General features: G+C 38.8%; 1 protein-coding gene across 1 annotated transcript; it reads right to left on the reverse strand.

Annotated features, from left to right (window-relative positions):
* Positions 1–4,713: 4,713 nt before the first annotated feature.
* LOC100305067 (leukocyte immune-type receptor 2) lies at positions 4,714–13,323 on the reverse strand. The gene is given in 7 exon segments (NM_001200300.1): positions 4,714–5,382; positions 5,478–5,585; positions 6,108–6,392; positions 7,345–7,608; positions 7,741–7,989; positions 8,131–8,166; positions 13,289–13,323. Coding segments are annotated over 7 exon segments (1,032 nt in total). The 5' UTR covers positions 13,320–13,323; the 3' UTR covers positions 4,714–5,323.
* Between the last annotated feature and the right edge of the window lie 9,186 nt (positions 13,324–22,509).

A 22,509-nucleotide genomic window follows, 5' to 3' on the forward strand; every position in this document is an offset into this window, starting at 1 on the left:
TATACTCTGCTCCCTACTCCCTATACTCTACTCCCTATACTCTATTCCCTACTCTCTATACTCTACTCCCTATACTCTACTCCCTACTGCCTATACTCCACTCCCTATAATCTACTCCCTGCTCCCTATACTCTACTCCCTGCTCCCTATACTCTTCTCCCTATACTCTACTCCCTATACTCTGCTCCCTATACTCCACATAACATCATAAAAAATATTTAAAATGTATATAACAAAATTTGAATATGAAAATGAATCAAGACAGATCTAAATAAACAATAAAGTTCCAATGAACAGTAAATCTAAAATTTCTCCTCCTCTAACTTGTTCAGGACTCATAATACAGATTAAATACGTGTGGGACAGATGCTGTAAACTATGGATCTGATCCAATGTTATTTGGGAACAAAGATCAAGCTGAATTTTCTCAACATAAATGTTGTGTGTGTAGTTTGTTATCAGATTGTCTAGACGTACATCACACATCTGATAAACGAGATTTCCTCTCCCGTGCTGTAATGATTTCTGGACACTAGGACTTAATGGCATATACTGTAGAAAGGTCATATAGAACATGGAGAAATCTCAGTGGGAATTAAGTCACCTTTCACATTGCCTTTTATTATGATCACAACCAGACAGTTATATTGTTTCTGAGTTTAATAATAAGATTAATGTTTAGACTTTTTTTTGATGCTGAAGAAGCAAAAATCTAAGTAAACCTTAACCTTCAGACTGATGATTTGCAATGTCTGAACACGATGCTTGAAAAGTAAAATGTATAACGAACTTGAAAAGGTGGAAAGGGGTTCTATGAATTAGTAAATGGGTATCTCTCTCTCTTTATATCGCCATTACAGCAGTGTTTAAACAGATACATAGCAGACAAATATACATATAGACAGTTTTATTTTGTACACGCATACCAACTTAATCTTCACCTATCATCGTTCCCTGTTAATGAAATCTGTCAATACCTAATAAAACAGTTTAAGTCACTAACCAAAGTAAGTATACAAACTGAAGCTATGATAAAAGAACAAAAACAGTGAACCTTTCTCAAAGAAATTCCTAAATCCTCTGACCAAGTATATGGCTGTACCATCTGTCTATTAAATAAATGCCGGTCCTTCATGCTGAAAAAGAAGGATCCGAATATAATACCAGTAGTTTGGCACTGTGACTCAAAAAGTTGTTTTATATCTGACATCTGAAAGCTAACTACTGTTCCCCAACTGCTGTACAATACTGATAATGCTCTTACAGTTAAGAGGGCTGAACGGCAGACCTTGTTAAATAATATTTTATGTTTCTTCCTCATAATGTGTTATATTTTATAAATATATTCTTATATATCTTATATTACTTTTTGCCTTTTCTTATACGTTGAAATGGGAGAAGAGGGGTCCGATGCTGGTGCGAAGGTGATCCTGCACAAGGACATGTCTTTGTAACTGTAAGGGACGAGTCAACTTAATCCTTCACATGATATTCATAAGGTGCCATAAGTTTCTGCTTCTCTATGGGTCATGCTGAAGTTTGAACAAAATGGTTTGACAGCAGCAGTGTACAAGTCATTTCTTCCTAATTTGTTTATTAACTTTTATTGTATGCCTAAATGCAATAAAAGTTATTTGCCAGATTCAGATGCTCCTAAACAAATTATTATAAAGTATGAGTTGGTAACTGATCAACAAAGACTGTACTATCATTTCTAATATAATGCATTAAATATGGACCACTATTTTCACTGAAATATTTCAGAGATTTTTTTTTTTTTTTACACTAGTTTACACTAAAAGTCTAGTAGAACCTTTTAAAATAACTCGACTGCTTCTATAACTTTGGCTTGTAGTGTATATGACTGCTCCCGGTCATAAACTCCTACAAGGAAATAAACATTAATCATTTTGACTGCAGATCAGGAGTGGGTAAAGACAGACTGGTTATCTGATCTATATTATATATACGTGTACCTTAGATAATGCCTCTCTGAACGCCATGGTGGGACGTTCCCGAGTTGAAGTACTGTACAAGTCCTAAGCATTAGATCACCCCAATTACTCTTGTATACTCTTTCCATACCATCGTGATCTTTGCCTGACGAAGCCATACACAAAACAAATTTGACATTTGGGGCCTAATTCTAAAATCACCAGATACCAAATGCACAACCGTTTTGTCTTGCTGCCATCACAAAATAAAAATGTTTAAACCTTAAGTAACATAGTCACAGAGGGTGTATATAATACAGCTACTGCCATCACTACATGAAGTTTGGGATCCTTATAGACTGTGGAACAGAAATGTACTCAGTGTGTCGCCACTGTTTTATTTCATATTGGAGTACAACCATTTTTCGTTTTTACCATTAAGGATGAAACACTTGTTTCTTTTAAAACACCATCTTAAAATGTTTTTCTACCTCCTAACTAAACCCTCGGACTTAAGACACAATCTTTGGAGTTGTTGACGCCCTGCTCAGGGTTAAACAACAACGTCTTTACATTACCTTCATTAATAAATTGTCAAACTAACCTCTTGGGTTTGTTTTTTTTTTTTTGGAGCAAAAGTCAGGTCCTCTCTCATTTCAACAGGTCCTCTTGTTGGTGAATACACAGCAATCTTCTAAGGGTATTAGGATTTCTCGGAGCAGACATTGTAACAGATAGTTGCAGAGTTTCTTATGTATTTTAACTACGACATCTTAACCATTATTTTAACACTGAGACACACGACTCCCTTTAATTCGTTAACAAACACATTTGTAAGAATTCTGGTCAGCAAAAGCCCCAAAAGAACACCTGTGTCTCTCTCTCTCTCTAACACACCCACCCCCACACACCCACATGGTCACCAGAGGTCATAAATGTACTGCTGGGACATGGGATGTCAAAGCATAGACAAAAGCTTATGTATTTAGCGACAGTTCTGTGTAAGTATCCTAAGATTCTATGTGCAAGATTCTATATCTGAGGTGTGGGGGGAACCCCGTGAGGTGAAGAACTTCGAGTAGCATAGTGATGTTGGCAGTGAGATGCGCAAGCTGACAAGTGTTCAGATCCAAATCCAGCCCCTCCAGTAAAGAAGATAATGAAAAGTGACGGGCACCTAGGACACATAGAATGATCTGTATTAGGCAGACTAATGAGTTGGACTCAAACTTTAAGATTAAGATTAACTTTAAGATTAACAGTAAGATTTATTATTCACAATGAAACCTAGGAACTGGGAAGTACAGACAGAAAGGCAGACACATACACAGAGGCACGCGCAGCCACACACACACAGAGGAATGCAGACACACACACACACACACACACACACACAGAGGCCTATGCAGCCACACACACACACAGGAGGAATGCAGAATATTATGAGGATTATAAGGATATTATAAAAATATTATGAGGATTATAGGATATTATAAGGATATTATAAGGATATTATAAGGCATAGAGTAAAGTAAAGGGGGTAAATTATTTGCAAGCATTATAAACAGAAAATGTAGAACAAAATATGAAAGAAACCACATTAGAAAACAGAAACGTAGAACAAATATGAAAGAAACTTACTCATAATGTGTGTGAAGGTGTGGAGAATCCTCTTCTCATGATAAACCAGTCAGGACTGACACTGACACAGGTTATTTTTTAAGAATGAAATGAGAAGGGCCAATTATAATGGTATTGGAGCTGGGCTACACCTGCTAGATAACTGTCTATGAGAACGGCACACTCCGTGGGAACAAGGTCTCTCAAAATTGTTGATATGCGTACGTAATGGTATTCTGGGAAAGCTACTTCTAAACATATTGCTGTTTGGGTTTAGAAAACTGTATAAATAAGGGAGCTCCAGCTCCGGTTGTCAGATCACCCTTGGGACGACTCAACTGTGTGGATCTCATGCAACAATAAATATGGACCCTTGCCTCTCCTCACTCACAGGCCCGGTGTCTGACTTTCGTCCTTCAACTGGTTAATGTATGTGAGTATCTGTTTTTATGTTAAATATTAATTGTCTTTGGGTAATAGGCAAATTCTGATACAACAGCAGGAAATATACGATAAAAGAAATATTCATGTGTCTTACCTGCACAACCCTCACCGCTAACAAGCTAATTAGTGGTGTAGATCTGTAGATATTGTTTTTACAAGTAGTTTTAGGTTTTGTAAAATCTCTTCTTTTTTTTTTGTAACCCATTAAAGTTTTGTGGGTAAAAAAGGTGTTCTTGAAACCAAATATACTCAAGTTAAATTTTGTATCTTTTATCATGTTATATATTTTTTTCCTAGAGTGAAGATTGATTTTTATGTTAGATGTACATTTTGCTAATGAAGGTGAATAGAAATAAAATAAATTCAGCAACACTTGAGGGCAGTGGAGTATGTGACTAATAAATTGTAAATTAAGCAACACTCCCAGTCTACTACCAAATGTTCATGGAGTTGTTTGCCTTGCTACCAGACTCAGACCACACTTGTCCTCTTTAGTGTGACACGTGGCTGGGTTCAGACTACTGGACACTTTACTTATTACCATTCGATGAAGACACTCACAGGTGGACTGAGTCCATCCAACATTATATTCACATATTTCCATCTAAATTATATTCACAATGATACTCTTGTTGTACATGCATTCGTTTTTCTTTCATGAGGGGGAGACCCGAAGTGTACATTCAAAAGCAACAAAAGAGATAAGACAAGCAGATAGGTCATCATTTAGTTTTCATTATCACACCTGCAGGGGCAACTCAGTTCTCACGTTTAAAAGCAAAGAGCATATTAGGAGCACACTTTATTACATTAATGAATCACATATGACTTAGGAAATTAACAAATAGCTTACATAGCCTTAATACAGTGGGGAAAAAGAAAGTAGTCTAGTCGTGCAGTTTGTCACAGAAACAGTGCAGAAAAATCATGAAATCATGAAAAATGTTAAAGAAAGTTAAGACAATATTAGCTATGGCAGCATCTCCAGTTCCATGCAAGTCTCATGGTTACTTTGACCTAACCTTTGTGCATTAACAATCAACAATTTTCCCCATTGATCACATTTGGAATAACAAATAAACTATAGGCTAATGCAGCTAAGGCCAAATTATGAGAAACTGAAATCATTCATTAATAGCTTAGCATTAGGTCCTCAGGCTATACAGTCTGTTAGTTCATCTCACCTCCTGCTCTCGAGTCTTCGGGTCAGAGTCCTTCGTTCATCACCTCACAGCTCCATAGGCTGAATGCAGCGTTTTCATTTGCACGGGGAGCTGCTGTTATTTAAAAGCTAGATGATGAAAAATAATGTGAAAACCTGAGACTCAGACAGACGCTTCAGCTTCTATCACTCTGTACGGTCTGTTGTCCTCGTCAGGGTCAGCTGTAAAATACACAATCATGAACACATCAAATTAGCCTCTTATTAAATGTCAGGGTTTAATTTTATGGCTAATGAAGAACACTGTGAGTTCTTACTTCGAGCTCTGTAACATTTCACTGCCAGAATGATGGTCACCAGCACATACGGAGAGGCCGCTACTGCACTGCTGAGGAGCTTCAGTACCGACAGTGGAGCTTTTACATCTGATAGAACAGGAGGGAAAAATACCATGGATAATAAAATAATTATATAATCATAATAATAATAGATTATAATTAATCATATATAAAGCATAAATGAACAGGCCATATATCTAATACATACAGTTTCATGTGAAGATATGAGTCTAAAAAGGTGTCTGAAACTTAATATGTTTCTTTAACCATATACAAGCGTTTCTCTGGAACATTTTATTGAACATTAGGACAGTTATATTTGCTCTTTACTACTGATAATGTAGAAGACATAAAAAAAAACCATCTAAATAAACACAAAATAAAAATCAGACTGGCTTTTGGACAGTGCTGTATTGTTTAGCATGAACTGATAGGCTAGTTGATAACATTATTAACACTGAAATACAAACATACTTCAATAATGTACAGTTCTATAATACTATAACTGCTATATATTTAAGTGATTAGTGCTGATGCAGTGTATACGTATGTAATAATATATAAAATCTGTTAAGAAGTGGCAGTGTTTTGCAACCTGTTTTTACTCACCAGTAACATTTACCCAGAGTGCATCACTGTAGTGTGTGTAGTAGACTGGGTTTCCTCTTCCAGCTCTGCACCTGTACTGACCTTCATCAGAGACACTAACTGCACTGTATGTTTTAGTGTAGTAGTCTGTTTCAGCTTCAGTCTCAGTCTCAGTGCTCTGTGTGGGTTTGATCCAGTAAAACTTCCATCCAGCAGACTGCAGCTTCAGTGTACAGTACAGAGTCACTGAGTTTCCTTTCAGTACAGCTCCTTCACGACTTGATGTGAGTTCAGGTTTAGGTTTTTCTGCAGTTGGAGATGAAACACACAGTTCAGGATGTTAACTGTTCATGTTCTGCTCTCAGAGTGTTTAACACACTAATCACTTCTACAGACAAACACACTATTACTGATACACTGTAAAGATTCCTGTCATGGAGAAATTATTCATGAATATCTATCAAAATATTTTATGGTATTTATCAAAGTAATTTAGTTTTTGTGAGAGTAGATTTAATGTGAAGTACATTGTTCTCTTATTCAAGAAAAAGTGTAAAGACAAAATGTACTGCATTATGTTTGACTGTTATTTAAAACATCCTTCAATAGAAAATATTTGAACCAGCAGAATGCATTTTATTATTTCATTTTACACTTAATGCAATAATAATAATCCTGGTTTAAATAAGATATTTTGCCATTAATATTATTTATTATTGGATAAACCTGGGACATTTTCATGTTCAGCATTTTGCAGCACATTGAGTCAGCAAATAAATAAAAATCACATCTTTAGTCTTCATCGACTGCATTTCACATCATCATCTCAAAGTCCAACATCTTTACTGCAGATCACACTTTGTATGCATATTGTGCAGCTCTATGACTATAATTATGAACAAAATAAATTGTTCATAATTGAACAAACACTGAAGTTTAAAAGGTTTTTCATTTTTTCAAAATGTACTTTATGAATGGTGCATAAATACACACTCTTATTGAATTCATCTTCATCAGTGTGTTCACTATTATGAATGTTGAACACAATGAATGTACAACTACACCATTAATCATTACTAGACACAGGATAAGTAACGAAACGTTGTTTTTTTTCCGGATCTGTGACATTTTAAATAAATCTTGTGACATTAATCCACACTACATGTAGTGATGTGATGCTGAAATTACTAAATATTTGTGTGAGGAAGAGATTAACACACACACACACACACACACACACACACACACACACACACACCTGACACAGTGAGTGTAACAGTGTTGCTGGTCTCTGAGGTCTGAGAGTCGCTTCTTCTCTGTCCGCTGCAGGTGTATTTAGTGCTGAGAGACTCTACAGGCGTGAATGAATATTGCCTACTCTTAGTGTAGACGGATATTTTAACACCATCTTCATACCAGTTGTACATCCACTCAGTGTCTGCATGTCCTCGTATTTCACATGTGAAAGTGACTTCCTGTCCACTGAATATCTGTCCATCAGGCTGCAGAGTCAGAACGGCCTCTGTACAGTTACAACAAATACATCAAATCAGTCAAACACACCCTTCTCTGACCATCTGATATTTAATCAGTGTGTTTTGTGATGATTATGTGTATCAGTGCATGTTACAGGAGTGTAAGATCAGACATGTACCTATCACTGAGAGAGTCACTTCATTACTCAGTGTCGTTTGCCGTTTATCAATAGACCCATAACATCTGTATTTGTGACTCTGATCTACTTTCATAGTGTAGAAATTTTCAGCAGAACTGTGACTATAATGATCATCTTTGTTCCAGAGGTACAGTCCACTCCATCCCCAAATCCTACATGTGAGTGTAACCGTCGCTCCTCTGAATATTTGTGGTGAATTCGGCTCCACAGACAGAACTGGTTTAAACTCTGCTGGAAAAGTCAAAAAGCAAACACACACTGTCAATGTAAATAACTTAAATTCTGCATGACAATGTACAAACAATCTTCTCCACCTTAATACAAATCCAGCATGTACACAACTTAGGCAATAAAATATGTATAAATCACCTTGAGCTTGTCCGACTCGGATAAGTGAAATAAGCACTAAAAAGGGAAGAGGAACAGAGAATATGATGTAACGCTGACTTGATTCTTTTCTTTAAGAAGACAAATGAGAACAATGTCATATACTGCAACAAAAATCTATATTTAGTTTCACTTCAGCTATAAGAAATGCAATATATCGACCTGTTTCAATAATGAATGGAGTTTAGAAAAAGCTATTTTCACTCAGGTCACTATGCTGCTCATTACTGTCTCATGTTTAATCTGATCCACATCTGCTAATCTGAAGATGGATTACAACACTTCTTTCTCTGTGTATCACATGAGAAAGGCGCTCCTGTGCACTAAAGCTATAGTGTAATACATACAACCTGCAGTATGTGTCATATATATGATGAAAAACCCGATCTCAGTAGCACATACAGGATAATGAACACATTCAGGCTAGGATTGTACAACGTACTGAATAATATCTCTCATAGAAACGTCTGTAAAAACTGGTGTTCTGGTGTAAATTTCAAAGATGTTCTCTTCAAGTTAAGACAACATAGAAGGTTCATTCAGTCTGCACTTTCTTCTGAAACAGGTGATCCTACCACAGAGCAGTACAGAATCAAAACATAAATGAAGATCTTCAAGGCTGGATTACATGGTCAAAGTAGAAGTAGAAGATCTTGCTGTTGCAGATTCGGCAATCATCAGATTTTCTCAACAAGAAGCGTACAAGGGAGAGATTGTTGCCTTGCAAAATGGAAGATCTGGAGTAAAGAGGAGCTGTGATATTCATAAAATTCATCCAGTGTTGATGAATGGTGTGCTCAAAGTTGGTGGAGGACTTAGTAGAATTGCGATGCCAGAAGAGATGAAACGTCCTGTTATCTTGTTAAAGGAACACCATGTATCCAAACTCATCTGGCAACAGGTTCATAAAAACTAGGTCATGCTGGATGAAACCACATGTTAACACTTTGAAAAAGGTCATGGGTTATAAATGCAAACTCTGCCTGTAGAAAAATAATTTCAGAATGCGTTGTCTGACAACATCTACAGGGCAAGATGGGAGAACAAAAAATGGCTGACGACCAAATTTCATTGGAGCAGAAAGAGAGCTCCAGACAGCTTTGAACACACTGGATCTTGACTAAATCCTGCATACATGTTTCTATCTGAGGGACTCAAATGGACCTTTAATCCCCCTGCTGCATCGCATCACGGTGGCGTATGGGAGTGGCTCATTCATCTGGTAAAGAAGGTCCTGTACTCCACTCTCCAACAACAATCGTTGGATGATGAGAATTTTCACACCATCCTTTGTGAAATTGAAGCTATTCTTAATGACCTCCCCATCACAAAGCTTTCTGACGATTTAAACAACTAGGAAGCTCTTACACCCAATCACATTTTACAGCTGAGATCAAAACCACTTTTTCCAGCAAGGCTTTTTAAAGAAAGTGATCTATACATCTTTTTTTGGAAAAGGTGGGTCAGAGAATTCCTTCCACTGCTCCAGGATTATCAGAAGTGGATGAAACCAGACAGTAGCTTCGCTGTTGGTGATATTGTGATCATCATGGATCATGAATGGCTGGCTCATCATGGATGGCTACTAGACAAAATAACTAAAACATATCCTGACAAAAGAGGACTAGTACGGTCTCCATCCATCCATCTTCCACCGCTTACTCCTTTTCAGGGTTACGGGGAAAACTGGAGCCTATCCCAGGGATTATCTGGCACAAGGTGGGGTACACGCTGGACAGGGTGCCAGTCTAGTACGATCTGTACAACTCAAAACTAAAACAGGACTACCTTACAGACCTGTGATAAAAATCTGCCTGTTTATAGAAGACACTGAGGACTGATCTCTAAAGTAGATATACACACATACATATTCCGCCTCCTTCGTTAATTTAAGGGATTGTAGTTGCACACCAACAATTATGGGGTCAGTGTGTAGGGGCCATTGTCGATACAGGTGCATCTAAAAATTTTGAATATTGTGGAAAAGTTATTTTTTTGTCCCTTAATTTAATTTAAAAAGTGGTATTTTCATATTTTCTAGATTCATTACACATAAAGTGAAATATTTCAAGCCTCTTTTCTTTTAATCTTAAGGATTACGGCTAACAGCTCATAGAAATCAAAATCCAGTATCTCAGAATATTAGAATAAAAAATGTATAATACAGAAATATCGACCTTGTGAAAAGTATGTTAATTTATGCACTCAATGCTCAGTCAGGGCTTTAATTATTTTGTAAGAATTACTGCATCAATGTGCTGTGGCATGGAGGCAATCAGCCTGTGGCGCTGCTGAGGTGTTCTGGAAGCCCAGGTTGCTTTGATAGTGGCCGATAGCTCGTCTGTATTGTTGGGTCTGGTGTCTCTCATAGATTCTCTTTGGGGTTCAGGTCAGGCGAGTTGGCTGGACAATCAAGCACAGTAACACCATGGTCAGTAAACCAGTTACTAGTAGTTCTGGCACTGTGGGCAGGTGCCAAGTCCTGCTGGAAAAGGAAATCAGCATCTCCACACTGAACTTCACACTGGACTTTACACTGGACACAGTGGCCTCTCCACTCTTCCTCCAGACTCTGGGACCTTGATTTCCAAATGAAATATACAATTTACTGTCATCTTCCCATGATTGTGGATGTGTGTACTGAACCAGACTGAGAGGTTAAAGGCTCAGGAAACTTTTGTAGGTGTTTTGAGTGAATTATCTGATTATAGCTCTGCTCAGGTCGGCATTTCTGCATTATAAATTCTTTTTCTAATTCTGAGAATTTTTTGATTTCCATGAGCTGTAAACCAAAATCATCGAGATAAAAAAAGGCTTGAAATATGTCACTTTATGTGTAATGAATCCAGAATATACATATTAAATGTATGGCAAAAAATGGCAAAAAAATTTTTTTCCACATTATTAATTTTTTTTGTTTGTTTTTTGTTTTTTTGTTTTGTTTTTTTACATGCACCTGTAAATGTATGTGTAATGCATGTATTTTGAGACTATCACCACTGGGGGGAAGTATATGCATGGAAAGGGGTATAATCAGGTTATTATTTTATATCAGGTATAACCAGCTATCAATTTTTGGTTCCCAGAACATACATTTTAAAAGGTTTGTTTTTGTTAGCCAGGAAAGTTTTCTTTATGGAAATAGAAAGACGTTTATAGGTTTGCAGAACGTTCCCCTAATGTTCTCTTAATGCTCCCATGATGTTTTCTTAATGTCCCCATAATCTCATGAATGAGAGTTGAAAACTACTCAAAGTGAATGAGTAAACTTTCATAATCTGTTTGTACAAACCTTGCTGATGGACCTACTTGACCTACTTGATGGAAAGGGGTATAATCAGGTTATTATTTTATATCAGGTATACCCAGCTATCAATTTTTGGTTCCCAGAACATACATTTTAAAAGGTTTGTTTTTGTTAGCCAAGAAAGTTTTCTTTATGGAAATAGAAAGACGTTTATAGGTTTGTAGAACGTGCCCCTAATGTTCTCTTAATGCTCCCATGATGTTTTCTTAATGTCCCCATAATTTCATGAATGAGAGTTGAAAACTACTCAAAGTGAATGAGTAAACTTTCATAATCTGTTTGTACAAACCTTGCTGATGGACCTACTTGATATGAATCACAATTCCCAACTCAGTGGTACAGGTAGTAAAACTTGAGATAAAGTTCTCCAGTTCTCCAGCTCAACATTCTCAGCTCAGCTAGTAGCCTATTTTTTAAACGGAGGCTTTGGTAATTTACATGTCAATGTAGGACTTGATATGATAAAAAGTTGGATTTATCATAAAACTTGCCTCAGGTGTTATCATTGTTTGTAGGACTACCAGACCATAAAATATAAAACTTTTTGGCTAACATGAGACTAGGCTAGTTTGGTGTCAAGCTAAGCTAACTAAGCTATGTGTTTAGCTGCTACAGAACCATGCAGAGTACATTATATGTCCTTGTGTTCTGCTCATATCATGTTCACGTAAACTGGAACTCATATAGACATTTACACATCAGAGGATGTTAATGTTTCAGTTTTAGCGCCTTTACTGGTTAAAAATAAATAAATAAAAATCTGTACATATCCATTGTTCCCCTCACACTGACTGTGTGAGATGGTGTTTGGCAGATTTGAGATCTGTCAGCAAATAAGACACAAGTATTTCCACATATTTTCCTGTAAACCTTGTCTGATTGGTTTCACCTCCATTTACTGAAGATAAAATTACAACACTTCAGTATTTTACTGATGCTCAGTTACATGTTGACAAACTGCTCACTAGGTGAATTATTCACTACTGAATTATTTGGGGCTAAAGAAAAAATCTTCGGGACTATAGCCCCGAATGCCCAGGCCAGGTACTCTCTTTCTTGTGGGTGGGTTAGTCGGATCCTGGCGGGGCGTTGGGGCGCTCATCGTTGCCTCCAAGTCATTACACTACAGGCTGCAGTGAGGACACACCCAATTAACAGCAATCTACATAAACTATACTGAAAACAAAAAATATTTAGTCCCCTCCGACACCATTGGAACAGCAGGCCAAGTTATTGTTATTGCTGCAGACTGAAGACATTTGGGTTTGAGATCAAAAGATGAAAAGGAGAAGAGAGGTTAGAATTTCAGCTTCTGTTTCCTGGTATTTATATGTAGACTTGATAAACGACATAGAACATACCACATTTTTTTCAGACCACCCAGTTGGTAGATACTAGGAAATAAAAGCCGAAATCCTAAACTCTTGTCTCATATCCATCTTTTGATCACAAAACAAAATGTCTTTGGTGTACAGCAGAAACAAATGAATAGGCCTTGCCGTTCCAATAGTTTCAGAGGGGACTGTACTGTACCCTCCCACTGATATCATTATTAATGCATCTAATTAATACTATTCTCTATATAAATGTAACCCTTACCTTAACCTCAGTAACCAAATAATAAAAAAAAAGTTTTCACAAGGGCTCAACTCAAATGAACTAACTCACACAACTGATATGGATGTACACTGATCCAACAATAATATCAGAGACTCTTACGAAAATGTTCTAATCACATATTAACCTCATCACACAGGACATTAGACTTCATCTGAACATATTGTTTTAAACCACCACTCACTCTAATGAAGACACAAAGAAACATTTACTCACAGATCATCACACGGAGTGGACGGAGCTCCATCTTGTCACACTGATGAAGGACTGACTGATCAGTGGTCTGTGTTAAAGCCACTACACTTCCTGTGTTCTTACCCACAGAGAGAAAGAGAGAAAGACTTCCGTTCTGGTCAAAGTTGATGTGCTCTTTTTATATGAACCCAGAAATTATAATAACAATTTGCAGAACATAACTTTATTCAACTCCTGAACTTGTACAGTTCCTGTGCTACTTCACTCAGTTTCATAATTGATCTCAACAAGACATCCAGTGGACCTTTCTGGAAAGATTTCTATCTTGTTTGATTGAGTAAGCAAGCTAACTCTTTTAAAAGAATGAGGTCTTTCCTAAATCAAGAAACTTTTCCATTCTGTCAGATTTACTTCAGGTTTTGGGTTTGATCCATTCCATAAAGATCAGAAAAGTTCACTGGACATGATGTCAGAACCTCCTATGAAGCTGGGAGGCAGGGCTTCTGCTAGTCACAAAATGGGGTTCTTAAATGTACAACCTAGATGTGATCAGTGAAAGGGATTCTAAGTCTTAGATTTTTCTAATAAATCTGTACGTATTTGTCATCCATTATATTTGGTTAATAATAATACTATTAATAATAATAATAATAATAATAATAATAATAATAATAATAATAATAATAATAATAATAATTCCTTAGATCAATATAGTGCTTTTCTAGGCACTCCAAGCACTTTACATTGAATGGGGGGGGGGGGGGGGGGGGTTGTGGTCTTCTCAACCACCACCAGTGTGTATGATGCTCCAAGGGCACCCACTACACACCAGCTATTGGTGGAGAGGAGAAGAGAGTGATGTAGCCAATTCAGAGATGGAGATTATTAGGGGGCCATTATAGATAAGGGTCAATGAGGGAATTTCACCAGGACACCAGGGTTACACCCCTACTCCTTACAAGAAGTGTCCTGGGATTTTTAATGATCATAGCAAATAAGGACCTTGAGCTCACTGAGTGCTGTTAGTGTTTGCCACAGAAACTAGAATGAGAACATGTAGGTGTGGCTGTTTTAATTTTGGCTTTACTGAGAATGTAAATGACCACATTTCCTCGTGTCTCACACAGCTCAGCTAGAACAGAAACCAAACCACAATAATGTTTTATGTCTTAACTGCTAATCATTTAAAATGTGTAATCATTAAAATTATTTAATATCACATATTTTCTGATGAACAAATAAGAACAAATAAACTCTTTGTGTAATAATGTCAATTAATCACAACATTCATTACTAGATATGAATGGTTATTTTTAATGTAAATCAGATCTGAAATGACTGACCTGAGATCATATGTGGATGTGTACAGTTTTCAGATAAGACTACATAATGAATCAGGAAGGTGAGCTGTGAACATAAACTGTGTAGGGGAAGTGCACATCTTCAGCGTATACAGGTGAGATTATCCACAGCAGCATGAAGTGAGTTATAATGCAGAAAGCTGAAGCAGAAGGAGGAGCAGAGCAATCGTATAACATCAACAGCAGTCAGGCAGGTCTGAGCGTGAGAGGAGCCAGTGTTAGGATCAGGTACTGGTATCATATTATGTATGACAGGAGCATACAATGGTTTTTATGTAATTAAAACCGTCATATTTTTCTCTAGCAGTAAGATAATGATGTGCTGACACTGTGCATTCAGGGAGAGTTGTACGAGATTATGACTATAAAGATTTGCAATGTTTTTGTGTTTTACAGCTCTTGTGAAACTGAGAAGTTGGAATTTGGTTTGTTTACAGGTCTTAAACTGCATCACTGCTGCCATTTACAGAAACTTTAACGTTCATAGATTAGAGTCTGCACATGTGCTGAGCTCAGATGTGCTGTGTGCTACCTCCCTTTGCCAAGATAACAGCTCTGAGTCTTAATGAGTCACATATACATTACAGCACAGTGAAAATATTTTTTCTTGACACATCCCAGCATGTTAGGAAGCTGGGATCAAACATGATACAGCAGAGAGGGTTAAGGGCCTTGCTCAAGGGGCCAACAGTAGCAGCTTGTCAGGTTTGAACCCTTGAACTTCCAATCAGTAACCCAGAGCCTTAAACATCAAGCCACCTCTGCTCCTGCTCTTATAATGCCTGATGAGTTTGGAGAATACATGGAAAGGGATCTGAGACCATTCCTCCATACAGAATCTCTCCAGATCCTTCAAACGCTGGTGGACGCTCCTCTTCAGTTCACCCCACAGGTTTATTTTTTGATGTATGTTTTGGATCACTGTCTTGCTGGGAGATTCAACCACTGCCCATTTTAAGCTTTCTGGAGTCAGTCAGGTTTTCATTCAATATCACACAGGCAGTAGTTTATTCATTCTCTAGATCAGCGTTTCCCAACCTTTTTTCAGTCAAGGCACTCTTTGAACATTTTAAAAAATTTCTGGCACCCTACACAAACACTAATGCTAGACAGCGTTAAGCCTGGTTTATACTCGACGCGTCCGCAATAGAGCGAGGCAAAAATTATGTTGTCAAGGAGTGTGTGGTCGAGCAGGTTGAGTGCGGGAGGCCTTATTTCTTATGCCAGTTTGCACTGCATTTTTTGTAACTTGCCGGATCTGCCAAAAGGTACAATCGTACAGGCTTCTCTATGATCCATCAATGTGGGACCACAGAGAGAGCCAGATGGCAAAAAATTAATGGAAATGTTTTTAAAAATAGTGATTTCTATTTGCTTTGTACATACTGTTGAAAGAATAAAGCCAAAGCTGAAAGTTTTTTTGGGGATTGTACCATGTTTTCATTCATCAGTATCTTCACAAATAAACACAGTCACTACACCTTCAGACACAGTGATTAAACCTCATTCTTTTGTCTTTATACACAGAGACCTTTACACTGATGGGTGAATCTACAGAGTGATCATTCTGTAATAACAGGAATAACTTTCTTTTGTCTCTATTAGGGATGTCACAAGAACCGATACTTTGGTACCGAGTCGGTACTAACATTGTTAAAACGTCATGGTACTTGTTTTTCTGCAGTAGCATCGGTACCGTTGTTATTGAAGGTACTGAGGTTGCAATTCTTCCGGAACTGAAGGGGGCAGCAAATACGCGCAAATGTTTTAGTCTGTCCACAAGTGGTGAAGAAGAAGAACACCTACAAGCACACAGGAAAAACTACAGAAAACGGCGACAATTTTATCTCTGCCCCGACTCATTGAGAGGAAAAGAGAGGAAAGGTAGCGTCGGTTGCCACTGTGCAACCGATGCTATCGTTCATTTCAAACAAAGCGAGACGGTCCTATATTATGTTTGTTTGAGGCAGCTGGCATTGAAACCAGCTAACGTTATGCTCCATGTAATTTTAGCGATAGCCAGTTATTTGTTAACGATGCTAACGCGTTGCAGTGTTATAAACTACCTCCTAATGGGCCTCCATGCATCGCCATTCAGCCCGTGTCCTGTCAGCTAAATGTAGCCTAATGTCAAAAATGGTGCCGACTTCCTACAAACCACTCCTAACCGTGCACTATTTACAAAGGTGACTAATAGTGTGTTAAATAACAAAAATACTACACACACACACACATTATATATATATATATATATATATATATATATATATATATATATATATATATATATATATAAATTATAAGGGTATCACGTGAATCGTAATGGGACAGAGCATAAATAAAGTCAAAACAGGCATAAGGTCATACACAAGCGAAATGCACTTGTCTCTACACACAACACAAATGGCAATGGTCTGCCCTGGGATGAAGAGTGACGGGGCTTAAGTACACTTCCGGAAGTGTGCTGACAACCAATCCCATCGCACCAGGATGGAGCAGGAGGGAACAAGACGTGATCGTCCAGTAGCAAGCCGGAACATGACGCATGCAGTGGGCGGGGTCTAGAGAAGAGGGAGGAGACAAAAGAAAACCCAGCCCACCACCGACACACAAATGGCACATAGAGCAAACAGAAATATATTGAATAACGTAACCCTCCGAGGTAGGTTACAGTGGCATGACCAAACTCACATTTTGTGAGGTCCAGAGTAAGAGAAGCTGTCTGGAGACGAGCAAACACACGGGCTAACACCGAAATATGACTATCCCAGGTGTCTGTAAAAATGACCACATCGTCGAGGTAGGCTTCACAGTTCTCTACATTTCCTAATACCTGTGCCATTAGCCGCTGAAATGTAGCTGGAGCATTTTTCAGACCAAAAGCCATTACCGTATACTGGAGGAACCTATCTGGTGTAGCGAAAGCAGAAACCTCAGATGCATGTGGGGTGAGTGGAACTTGCAAGTAACCCTTTAGAAGGTCCAGTTTTGTGACAAACTTTGCTTTTCCGATTCGGTCAACACAATCTTCCATTCTTGGGAGGGGAAACGAGTCCGCTTTAGTTAAAGCATTGACTTTTCTATAATCTGTGCAGAACCTATAGGTTTTGTCAGGCTTTGGAACTAGCAGGCAGGGCGAGCACCAGGGACTACAGCTAGGCACAGCAAGACCATTTTCAAGCAAGTAGTTTGTTTCTTCTATCATAATTGCACGTTTTGTGGGATTAACCCTATAAGCATTTTGTTTAACTGGCGCATTATCACCAACATCACTGTCATGTCTGAGGACAGTAGTACGAGAAAGGGTATCAGAAAACAGTGATGGGTATTGCTGTAAAAGACTTATTAAATCACCCTGGGCTGGCTCTGATAAGTGCACAAGTTTAGACTGGATATTTTCCAGCCATTCAGAGTTTGGCAACTGAGCACAGGGAAAACAAGCCCTACCTAAACTGAGACCATCCACCTCAGGAGAATACTCAGAAGGCGGCACGCTCATAGAGGCAGCAGCTACTGATGTGACAACTGGAACTGAAGAGGCAACATCCATGGTAGCACGAGAGATATAAGGCTTTAGCATATTCACATGGCACACACAAGACTTTCGTTTCCGGTCAGGGGTTTTCACAACATAGTCTGTATCACTCAAGTTAGACTCAATAACCTGAGAACCTAGCCTGGAGAGCAGAGCCAGGTAATGGCAGTAAAACCAAAACTTTGTCACCCGCTTGGAATGTACGAACGACAGCCATTTTGTCAAAACGAGCCTTCATACAGGCCTGAGAGGATGTCAGAGAACTTTTGGTTAACTCAAAAGCAGTATGTAGGCGCTCACGAAAGGAACTAACATAATCTAGGACATTCCTAGTTGGGGTTTTCACCAGATTTGGAGACAGGAACTCTTCCTGTAAAACCTTTAAAGGTCCTCGAACAGAGTGCCCAAAAACGAACTCAGTAGGACTGAAACCAAGTGACTCTTGTACAACATCACGGATAGCAAATAATAACAGGGGAATCCCTTCATCCCACTCTTTTCCCTGACCTAAACAGTAGGTCCTAAGCATAGAATTCAACGTCTGGTGGAAGCGTTCTAATGCACCCTGGGACTCTGGGTGATAAGCACTTGAGACCTGGTGACGCACGTTCAGTTTTGTCATAACCTTCCAGAACAGAGCAGACATAAAATTTGAACCCTGGTCTGACTGGATGTATTTTGGCAAACCAAAGTGGTACAAAACTTAACAAGACCTCTGATGACAGTACGTGGCTTTATGATACACAGGGGTATAGCTTCAGGGAACCTAGTAGCAGGACATATCAAAGTTAGTAGATTCGAATTACCAGACTTGGTTCGAGGAAGGGGACCTACACAATCTATTAAAATTCTTTCAAAAAGTTCTCCCATAACAGGTATTGGTTGAAGTGGAGCAGGGAGAACGACCTGATTTGGTTTCCCTGCAACTTGACACACATGACAGGAGCGGCAATACCCGGCAACCTCTGACCTCATAGCAGGCCAAAAAAAATTCTTTAACACATGGTCATATGTCTTCCTCACACCACGGTGACCAGCGAGATCATGATCATGGGCAATACTCAACACCTGGGTTCGGTATGGTTTTGGAAACAAGGAGTCATCACTACATATAAAAGAGTGAAATATTGACAGCGCCTTTCATTTTACGAGCTTGGGCACGTGTCACGACACAGGAACTGAAGACAGAGGGAAACTCATGTAAAAGCTCATCACTCTCCTGCAACACATGAGCGTCTGTTACCACAGGTAAATGGAAAACCTTTCCATAGGCTAAATCGTTACCCAAAATAAACGAAACTCCCTTAACTGGCAACTGAGGTCGAACTGCAACCTTAACGAAGCCAGACACAACCTCAGAACGAAGATAAACTATATGCAATGGGGCCTTCACTACACCAAGTTCAATACCCTGAACAAGAATATCTGCACCACAGCTAGAGTACTCAGACAAAGGAAGAACGCCTTCCAGCATAAAGGATTGAGCTGCTCCCGTATCTCTCAGAATACGCAGTGTTTTATGGTCCGAATCAGTATCAGAGAGTGAAACTACACCATCCAGAATAAAAGGTTCGATGCAGAATCAACTGAAAAAAAAGTGAATGCAAACTGACACAGTGTTGTCGCTGTACATGCACTAACCCCACAATCTTAGGACTGTTTTGTGCTCTCCATCGATTTTTGCGCATTAAAATGGGACAAGCAGCAATGAGGTGACCAGATTCATGACAGTAACAACATTCATGGGACTCACTAGCACTTTTAGCTGCGCTCACAGGAGTTTTGGAGCTGTAGCTGCGATCAGAAATATCACAGTTTTATGCGTGAGAACAAACTCATCAGCCAAAACAGCAGCATTGGCGAGCAAGAGACTTTTTGCTCATTCAAATAAATGACAATTTTATCCGAAATACAAGTCTTAAATTCTTCAAGCAGGATCAATTCTTTTAACTGATCTAAACTAACAACCTCATTTGCAACGCACCACTTATCAAATAACGCAGACTTTTCACACACGAACTCAACATATGTTTGGCTGGTGGTTTTGGCATGCTTTCGACATTTCTGCCGATAAGCATATACTCGTAACACAGCTGATTTAATTGTTTCATAATCCGAACTTTGGTCCCAAACTTGCACTGTGGCAATAAAGTCCAGATATTTCTAGGCCACTGCAGAGTGGCAGCAATGCGCTCAAACACAGGGAAATAGGTGTCCACCTCTCTTTCCCTAAACATGGGAAATAACGCAATGTGTTTACTAACATCAAAACCAGCAGGACTTAGAGACCAGGTGCCACGCTGTAGCACAGGCAATGACTGATGAACAGGTGCAGGAGACACAGATGCAGGAGACGCAAGTGAACCGGGAGCTGGCCTGTTTCACAGCGCCAGCTCTAACTCCAGCTCCTTCAGCTTTATCTCCTTCTTAGTTTCCAGCTCCAGTGTTTGGAACTGCAGTAGCTGAGCTTGATACTGCTGATGACTCAACTCAAGCTAAAGTCTCTTTAGCTGAAGCGCGAGCATGGGTTCCTCTAATGGAGAGTCTACTACCACGGGATCTATGCGTGTCGGTTCCTCGGGCTTGACTCCCACCTCTGCTGCAGCCAAATCCTTGGAACCACTGACCGGAGATGCAACACCCACCTTGGTAGGCTCAAGCATGACTTGCTGTTTCACCAGCTCCTCGTACAGCAGCCTTTTGATGTCTCGTTTAGTGGCGCTCCGTGCAACCGATATGCCGTAAAAGTCCGCAAGCAGCAACGGATCATCCTTACAGCATCGCTCAAACTGCTCTAATGTGGGACAAATGGTAAACTGATCCAAGTTAAATTTAGTAGCCATCTCTTCTAACCTTAACACACACACACCCCACTACAAAGACAGAACTGCCAGACAAACGTACTGAAAGAGAAACGGGACGAAACAAGAAACAGGACGAAACGAGGGAAAGCACAATTCAGGTATGCCAAGATACACACCGGACAAGCACAGGATGAGCCCCCAATTCTGTTACACCAGATAAGCACAGGATGAGTCCCCTATTCTGTTACACCAGACAAGCACAGGATGAGTCCCCAATTCTGTTACAAACCCGGTCTAGGTCGGGCCGCAACATACAAGGAAAAAAATAAATAAAAGAAAATGTGTTGGCGAGACCAAGATGGCACTTGTGCAGAAATATATTGAATAACGTAAAACTAATGTTCATGTTCATGCTTTTAATAAATCTTTTTGGCCTGCCACCGTATCAGTGAATTTAAACTAATGCTTGCATTCAGGGTATAAGGTGTGTGTGTGCACGCACGTTTAGGAGTGCACCTTAACACTTGATATTAGCACTTAGAACTGTTTTATTAGTCATTGTCAGACAGTGTTTGATAACTAAAACCTCTCTCTCTCTCTCTTTGCCAGTATTAACCAGAGAAGGATGTCCTCCAGTAGTTTTTAATTTTATTTTTAATTGTTTATTTATTTATTTATTTATTTATTTTATACCACAGCGTGGTATCGACTTTGGTATCGAGTATCGTGTACTTTTGGTGGTATCGGTACCGACTACTAGATTTTTGGTATCGTGACATCCCTAGTCTCTATAAATAAAGAGACATTTACACTGATGGGTGAACATAATAATCACCTGATTTTGTAAATATGAGAAATTACATTTGCAGGAACCTCCCACTTTTGGCTGATATCTACAGTAATTGCTAACATTTACAAAATAATACAATAAATAATAAGTCTATTTAATGAAAGTAAAGGTCCATGTTTAATAAAAATCTTAATGAAATGAATTAAAAAAAAATAACGTTGTTCAATTTAGTTTTATACATGTTCTCATATTTATAGCTATATATTTTGTTTTAATGTGATAAGTGATCATCTCGAGGTTTACTGGGTTTTATATGATTCTTGTATGATTCTTTGCTCTTTTTTTCACACTGTGGGTTTTAGTGACGTTTACTGAAAACAAACATCAACAACAAACAATTCCTCCTCAGCATTCAGCAACTCCACGCGAGACGCCATGTACGTAAGCATTGCTATGGTTGTTCGGACAAGCTAATTCTTTAAAGGGGCGGCTGTGGCTTAGTTGGTAGAGCGGGTTGTCCACTACTCGTAGGTTTAGCGGTTTGATTCCCGGCCCACTTGGGCAAGACACTGAACCCCAAGTTGCTCCCGATGGCAAGTTAGCGCCTTGCATGGCAGCTCTGCTACCGTGTGTGTGTGTGTGTGTGAATGAGACATAGTGTAAAGCGCTTTGGATAAAAGCACTATATAAGTGCGCCATTTACTTCTTCTCTCAGCTACTTTCTGTTGGTTTATAGGACGATTACTCAGAGT

The sequence above is a fragment of the Ictalurus punctatus genome, chromosome 7 (assembly GCF_001660625.3).
Source record: "Ictalurus punctatus breed USDA103 chromosome 7, Coco_2.0, whole genome shotgun sequence".
NCBI lineage: Eukaryota > Metazoa > Chordata > Actinopteri > Siluriformes > Ictaluridae > Ictalurus > Ictalurus punctatus.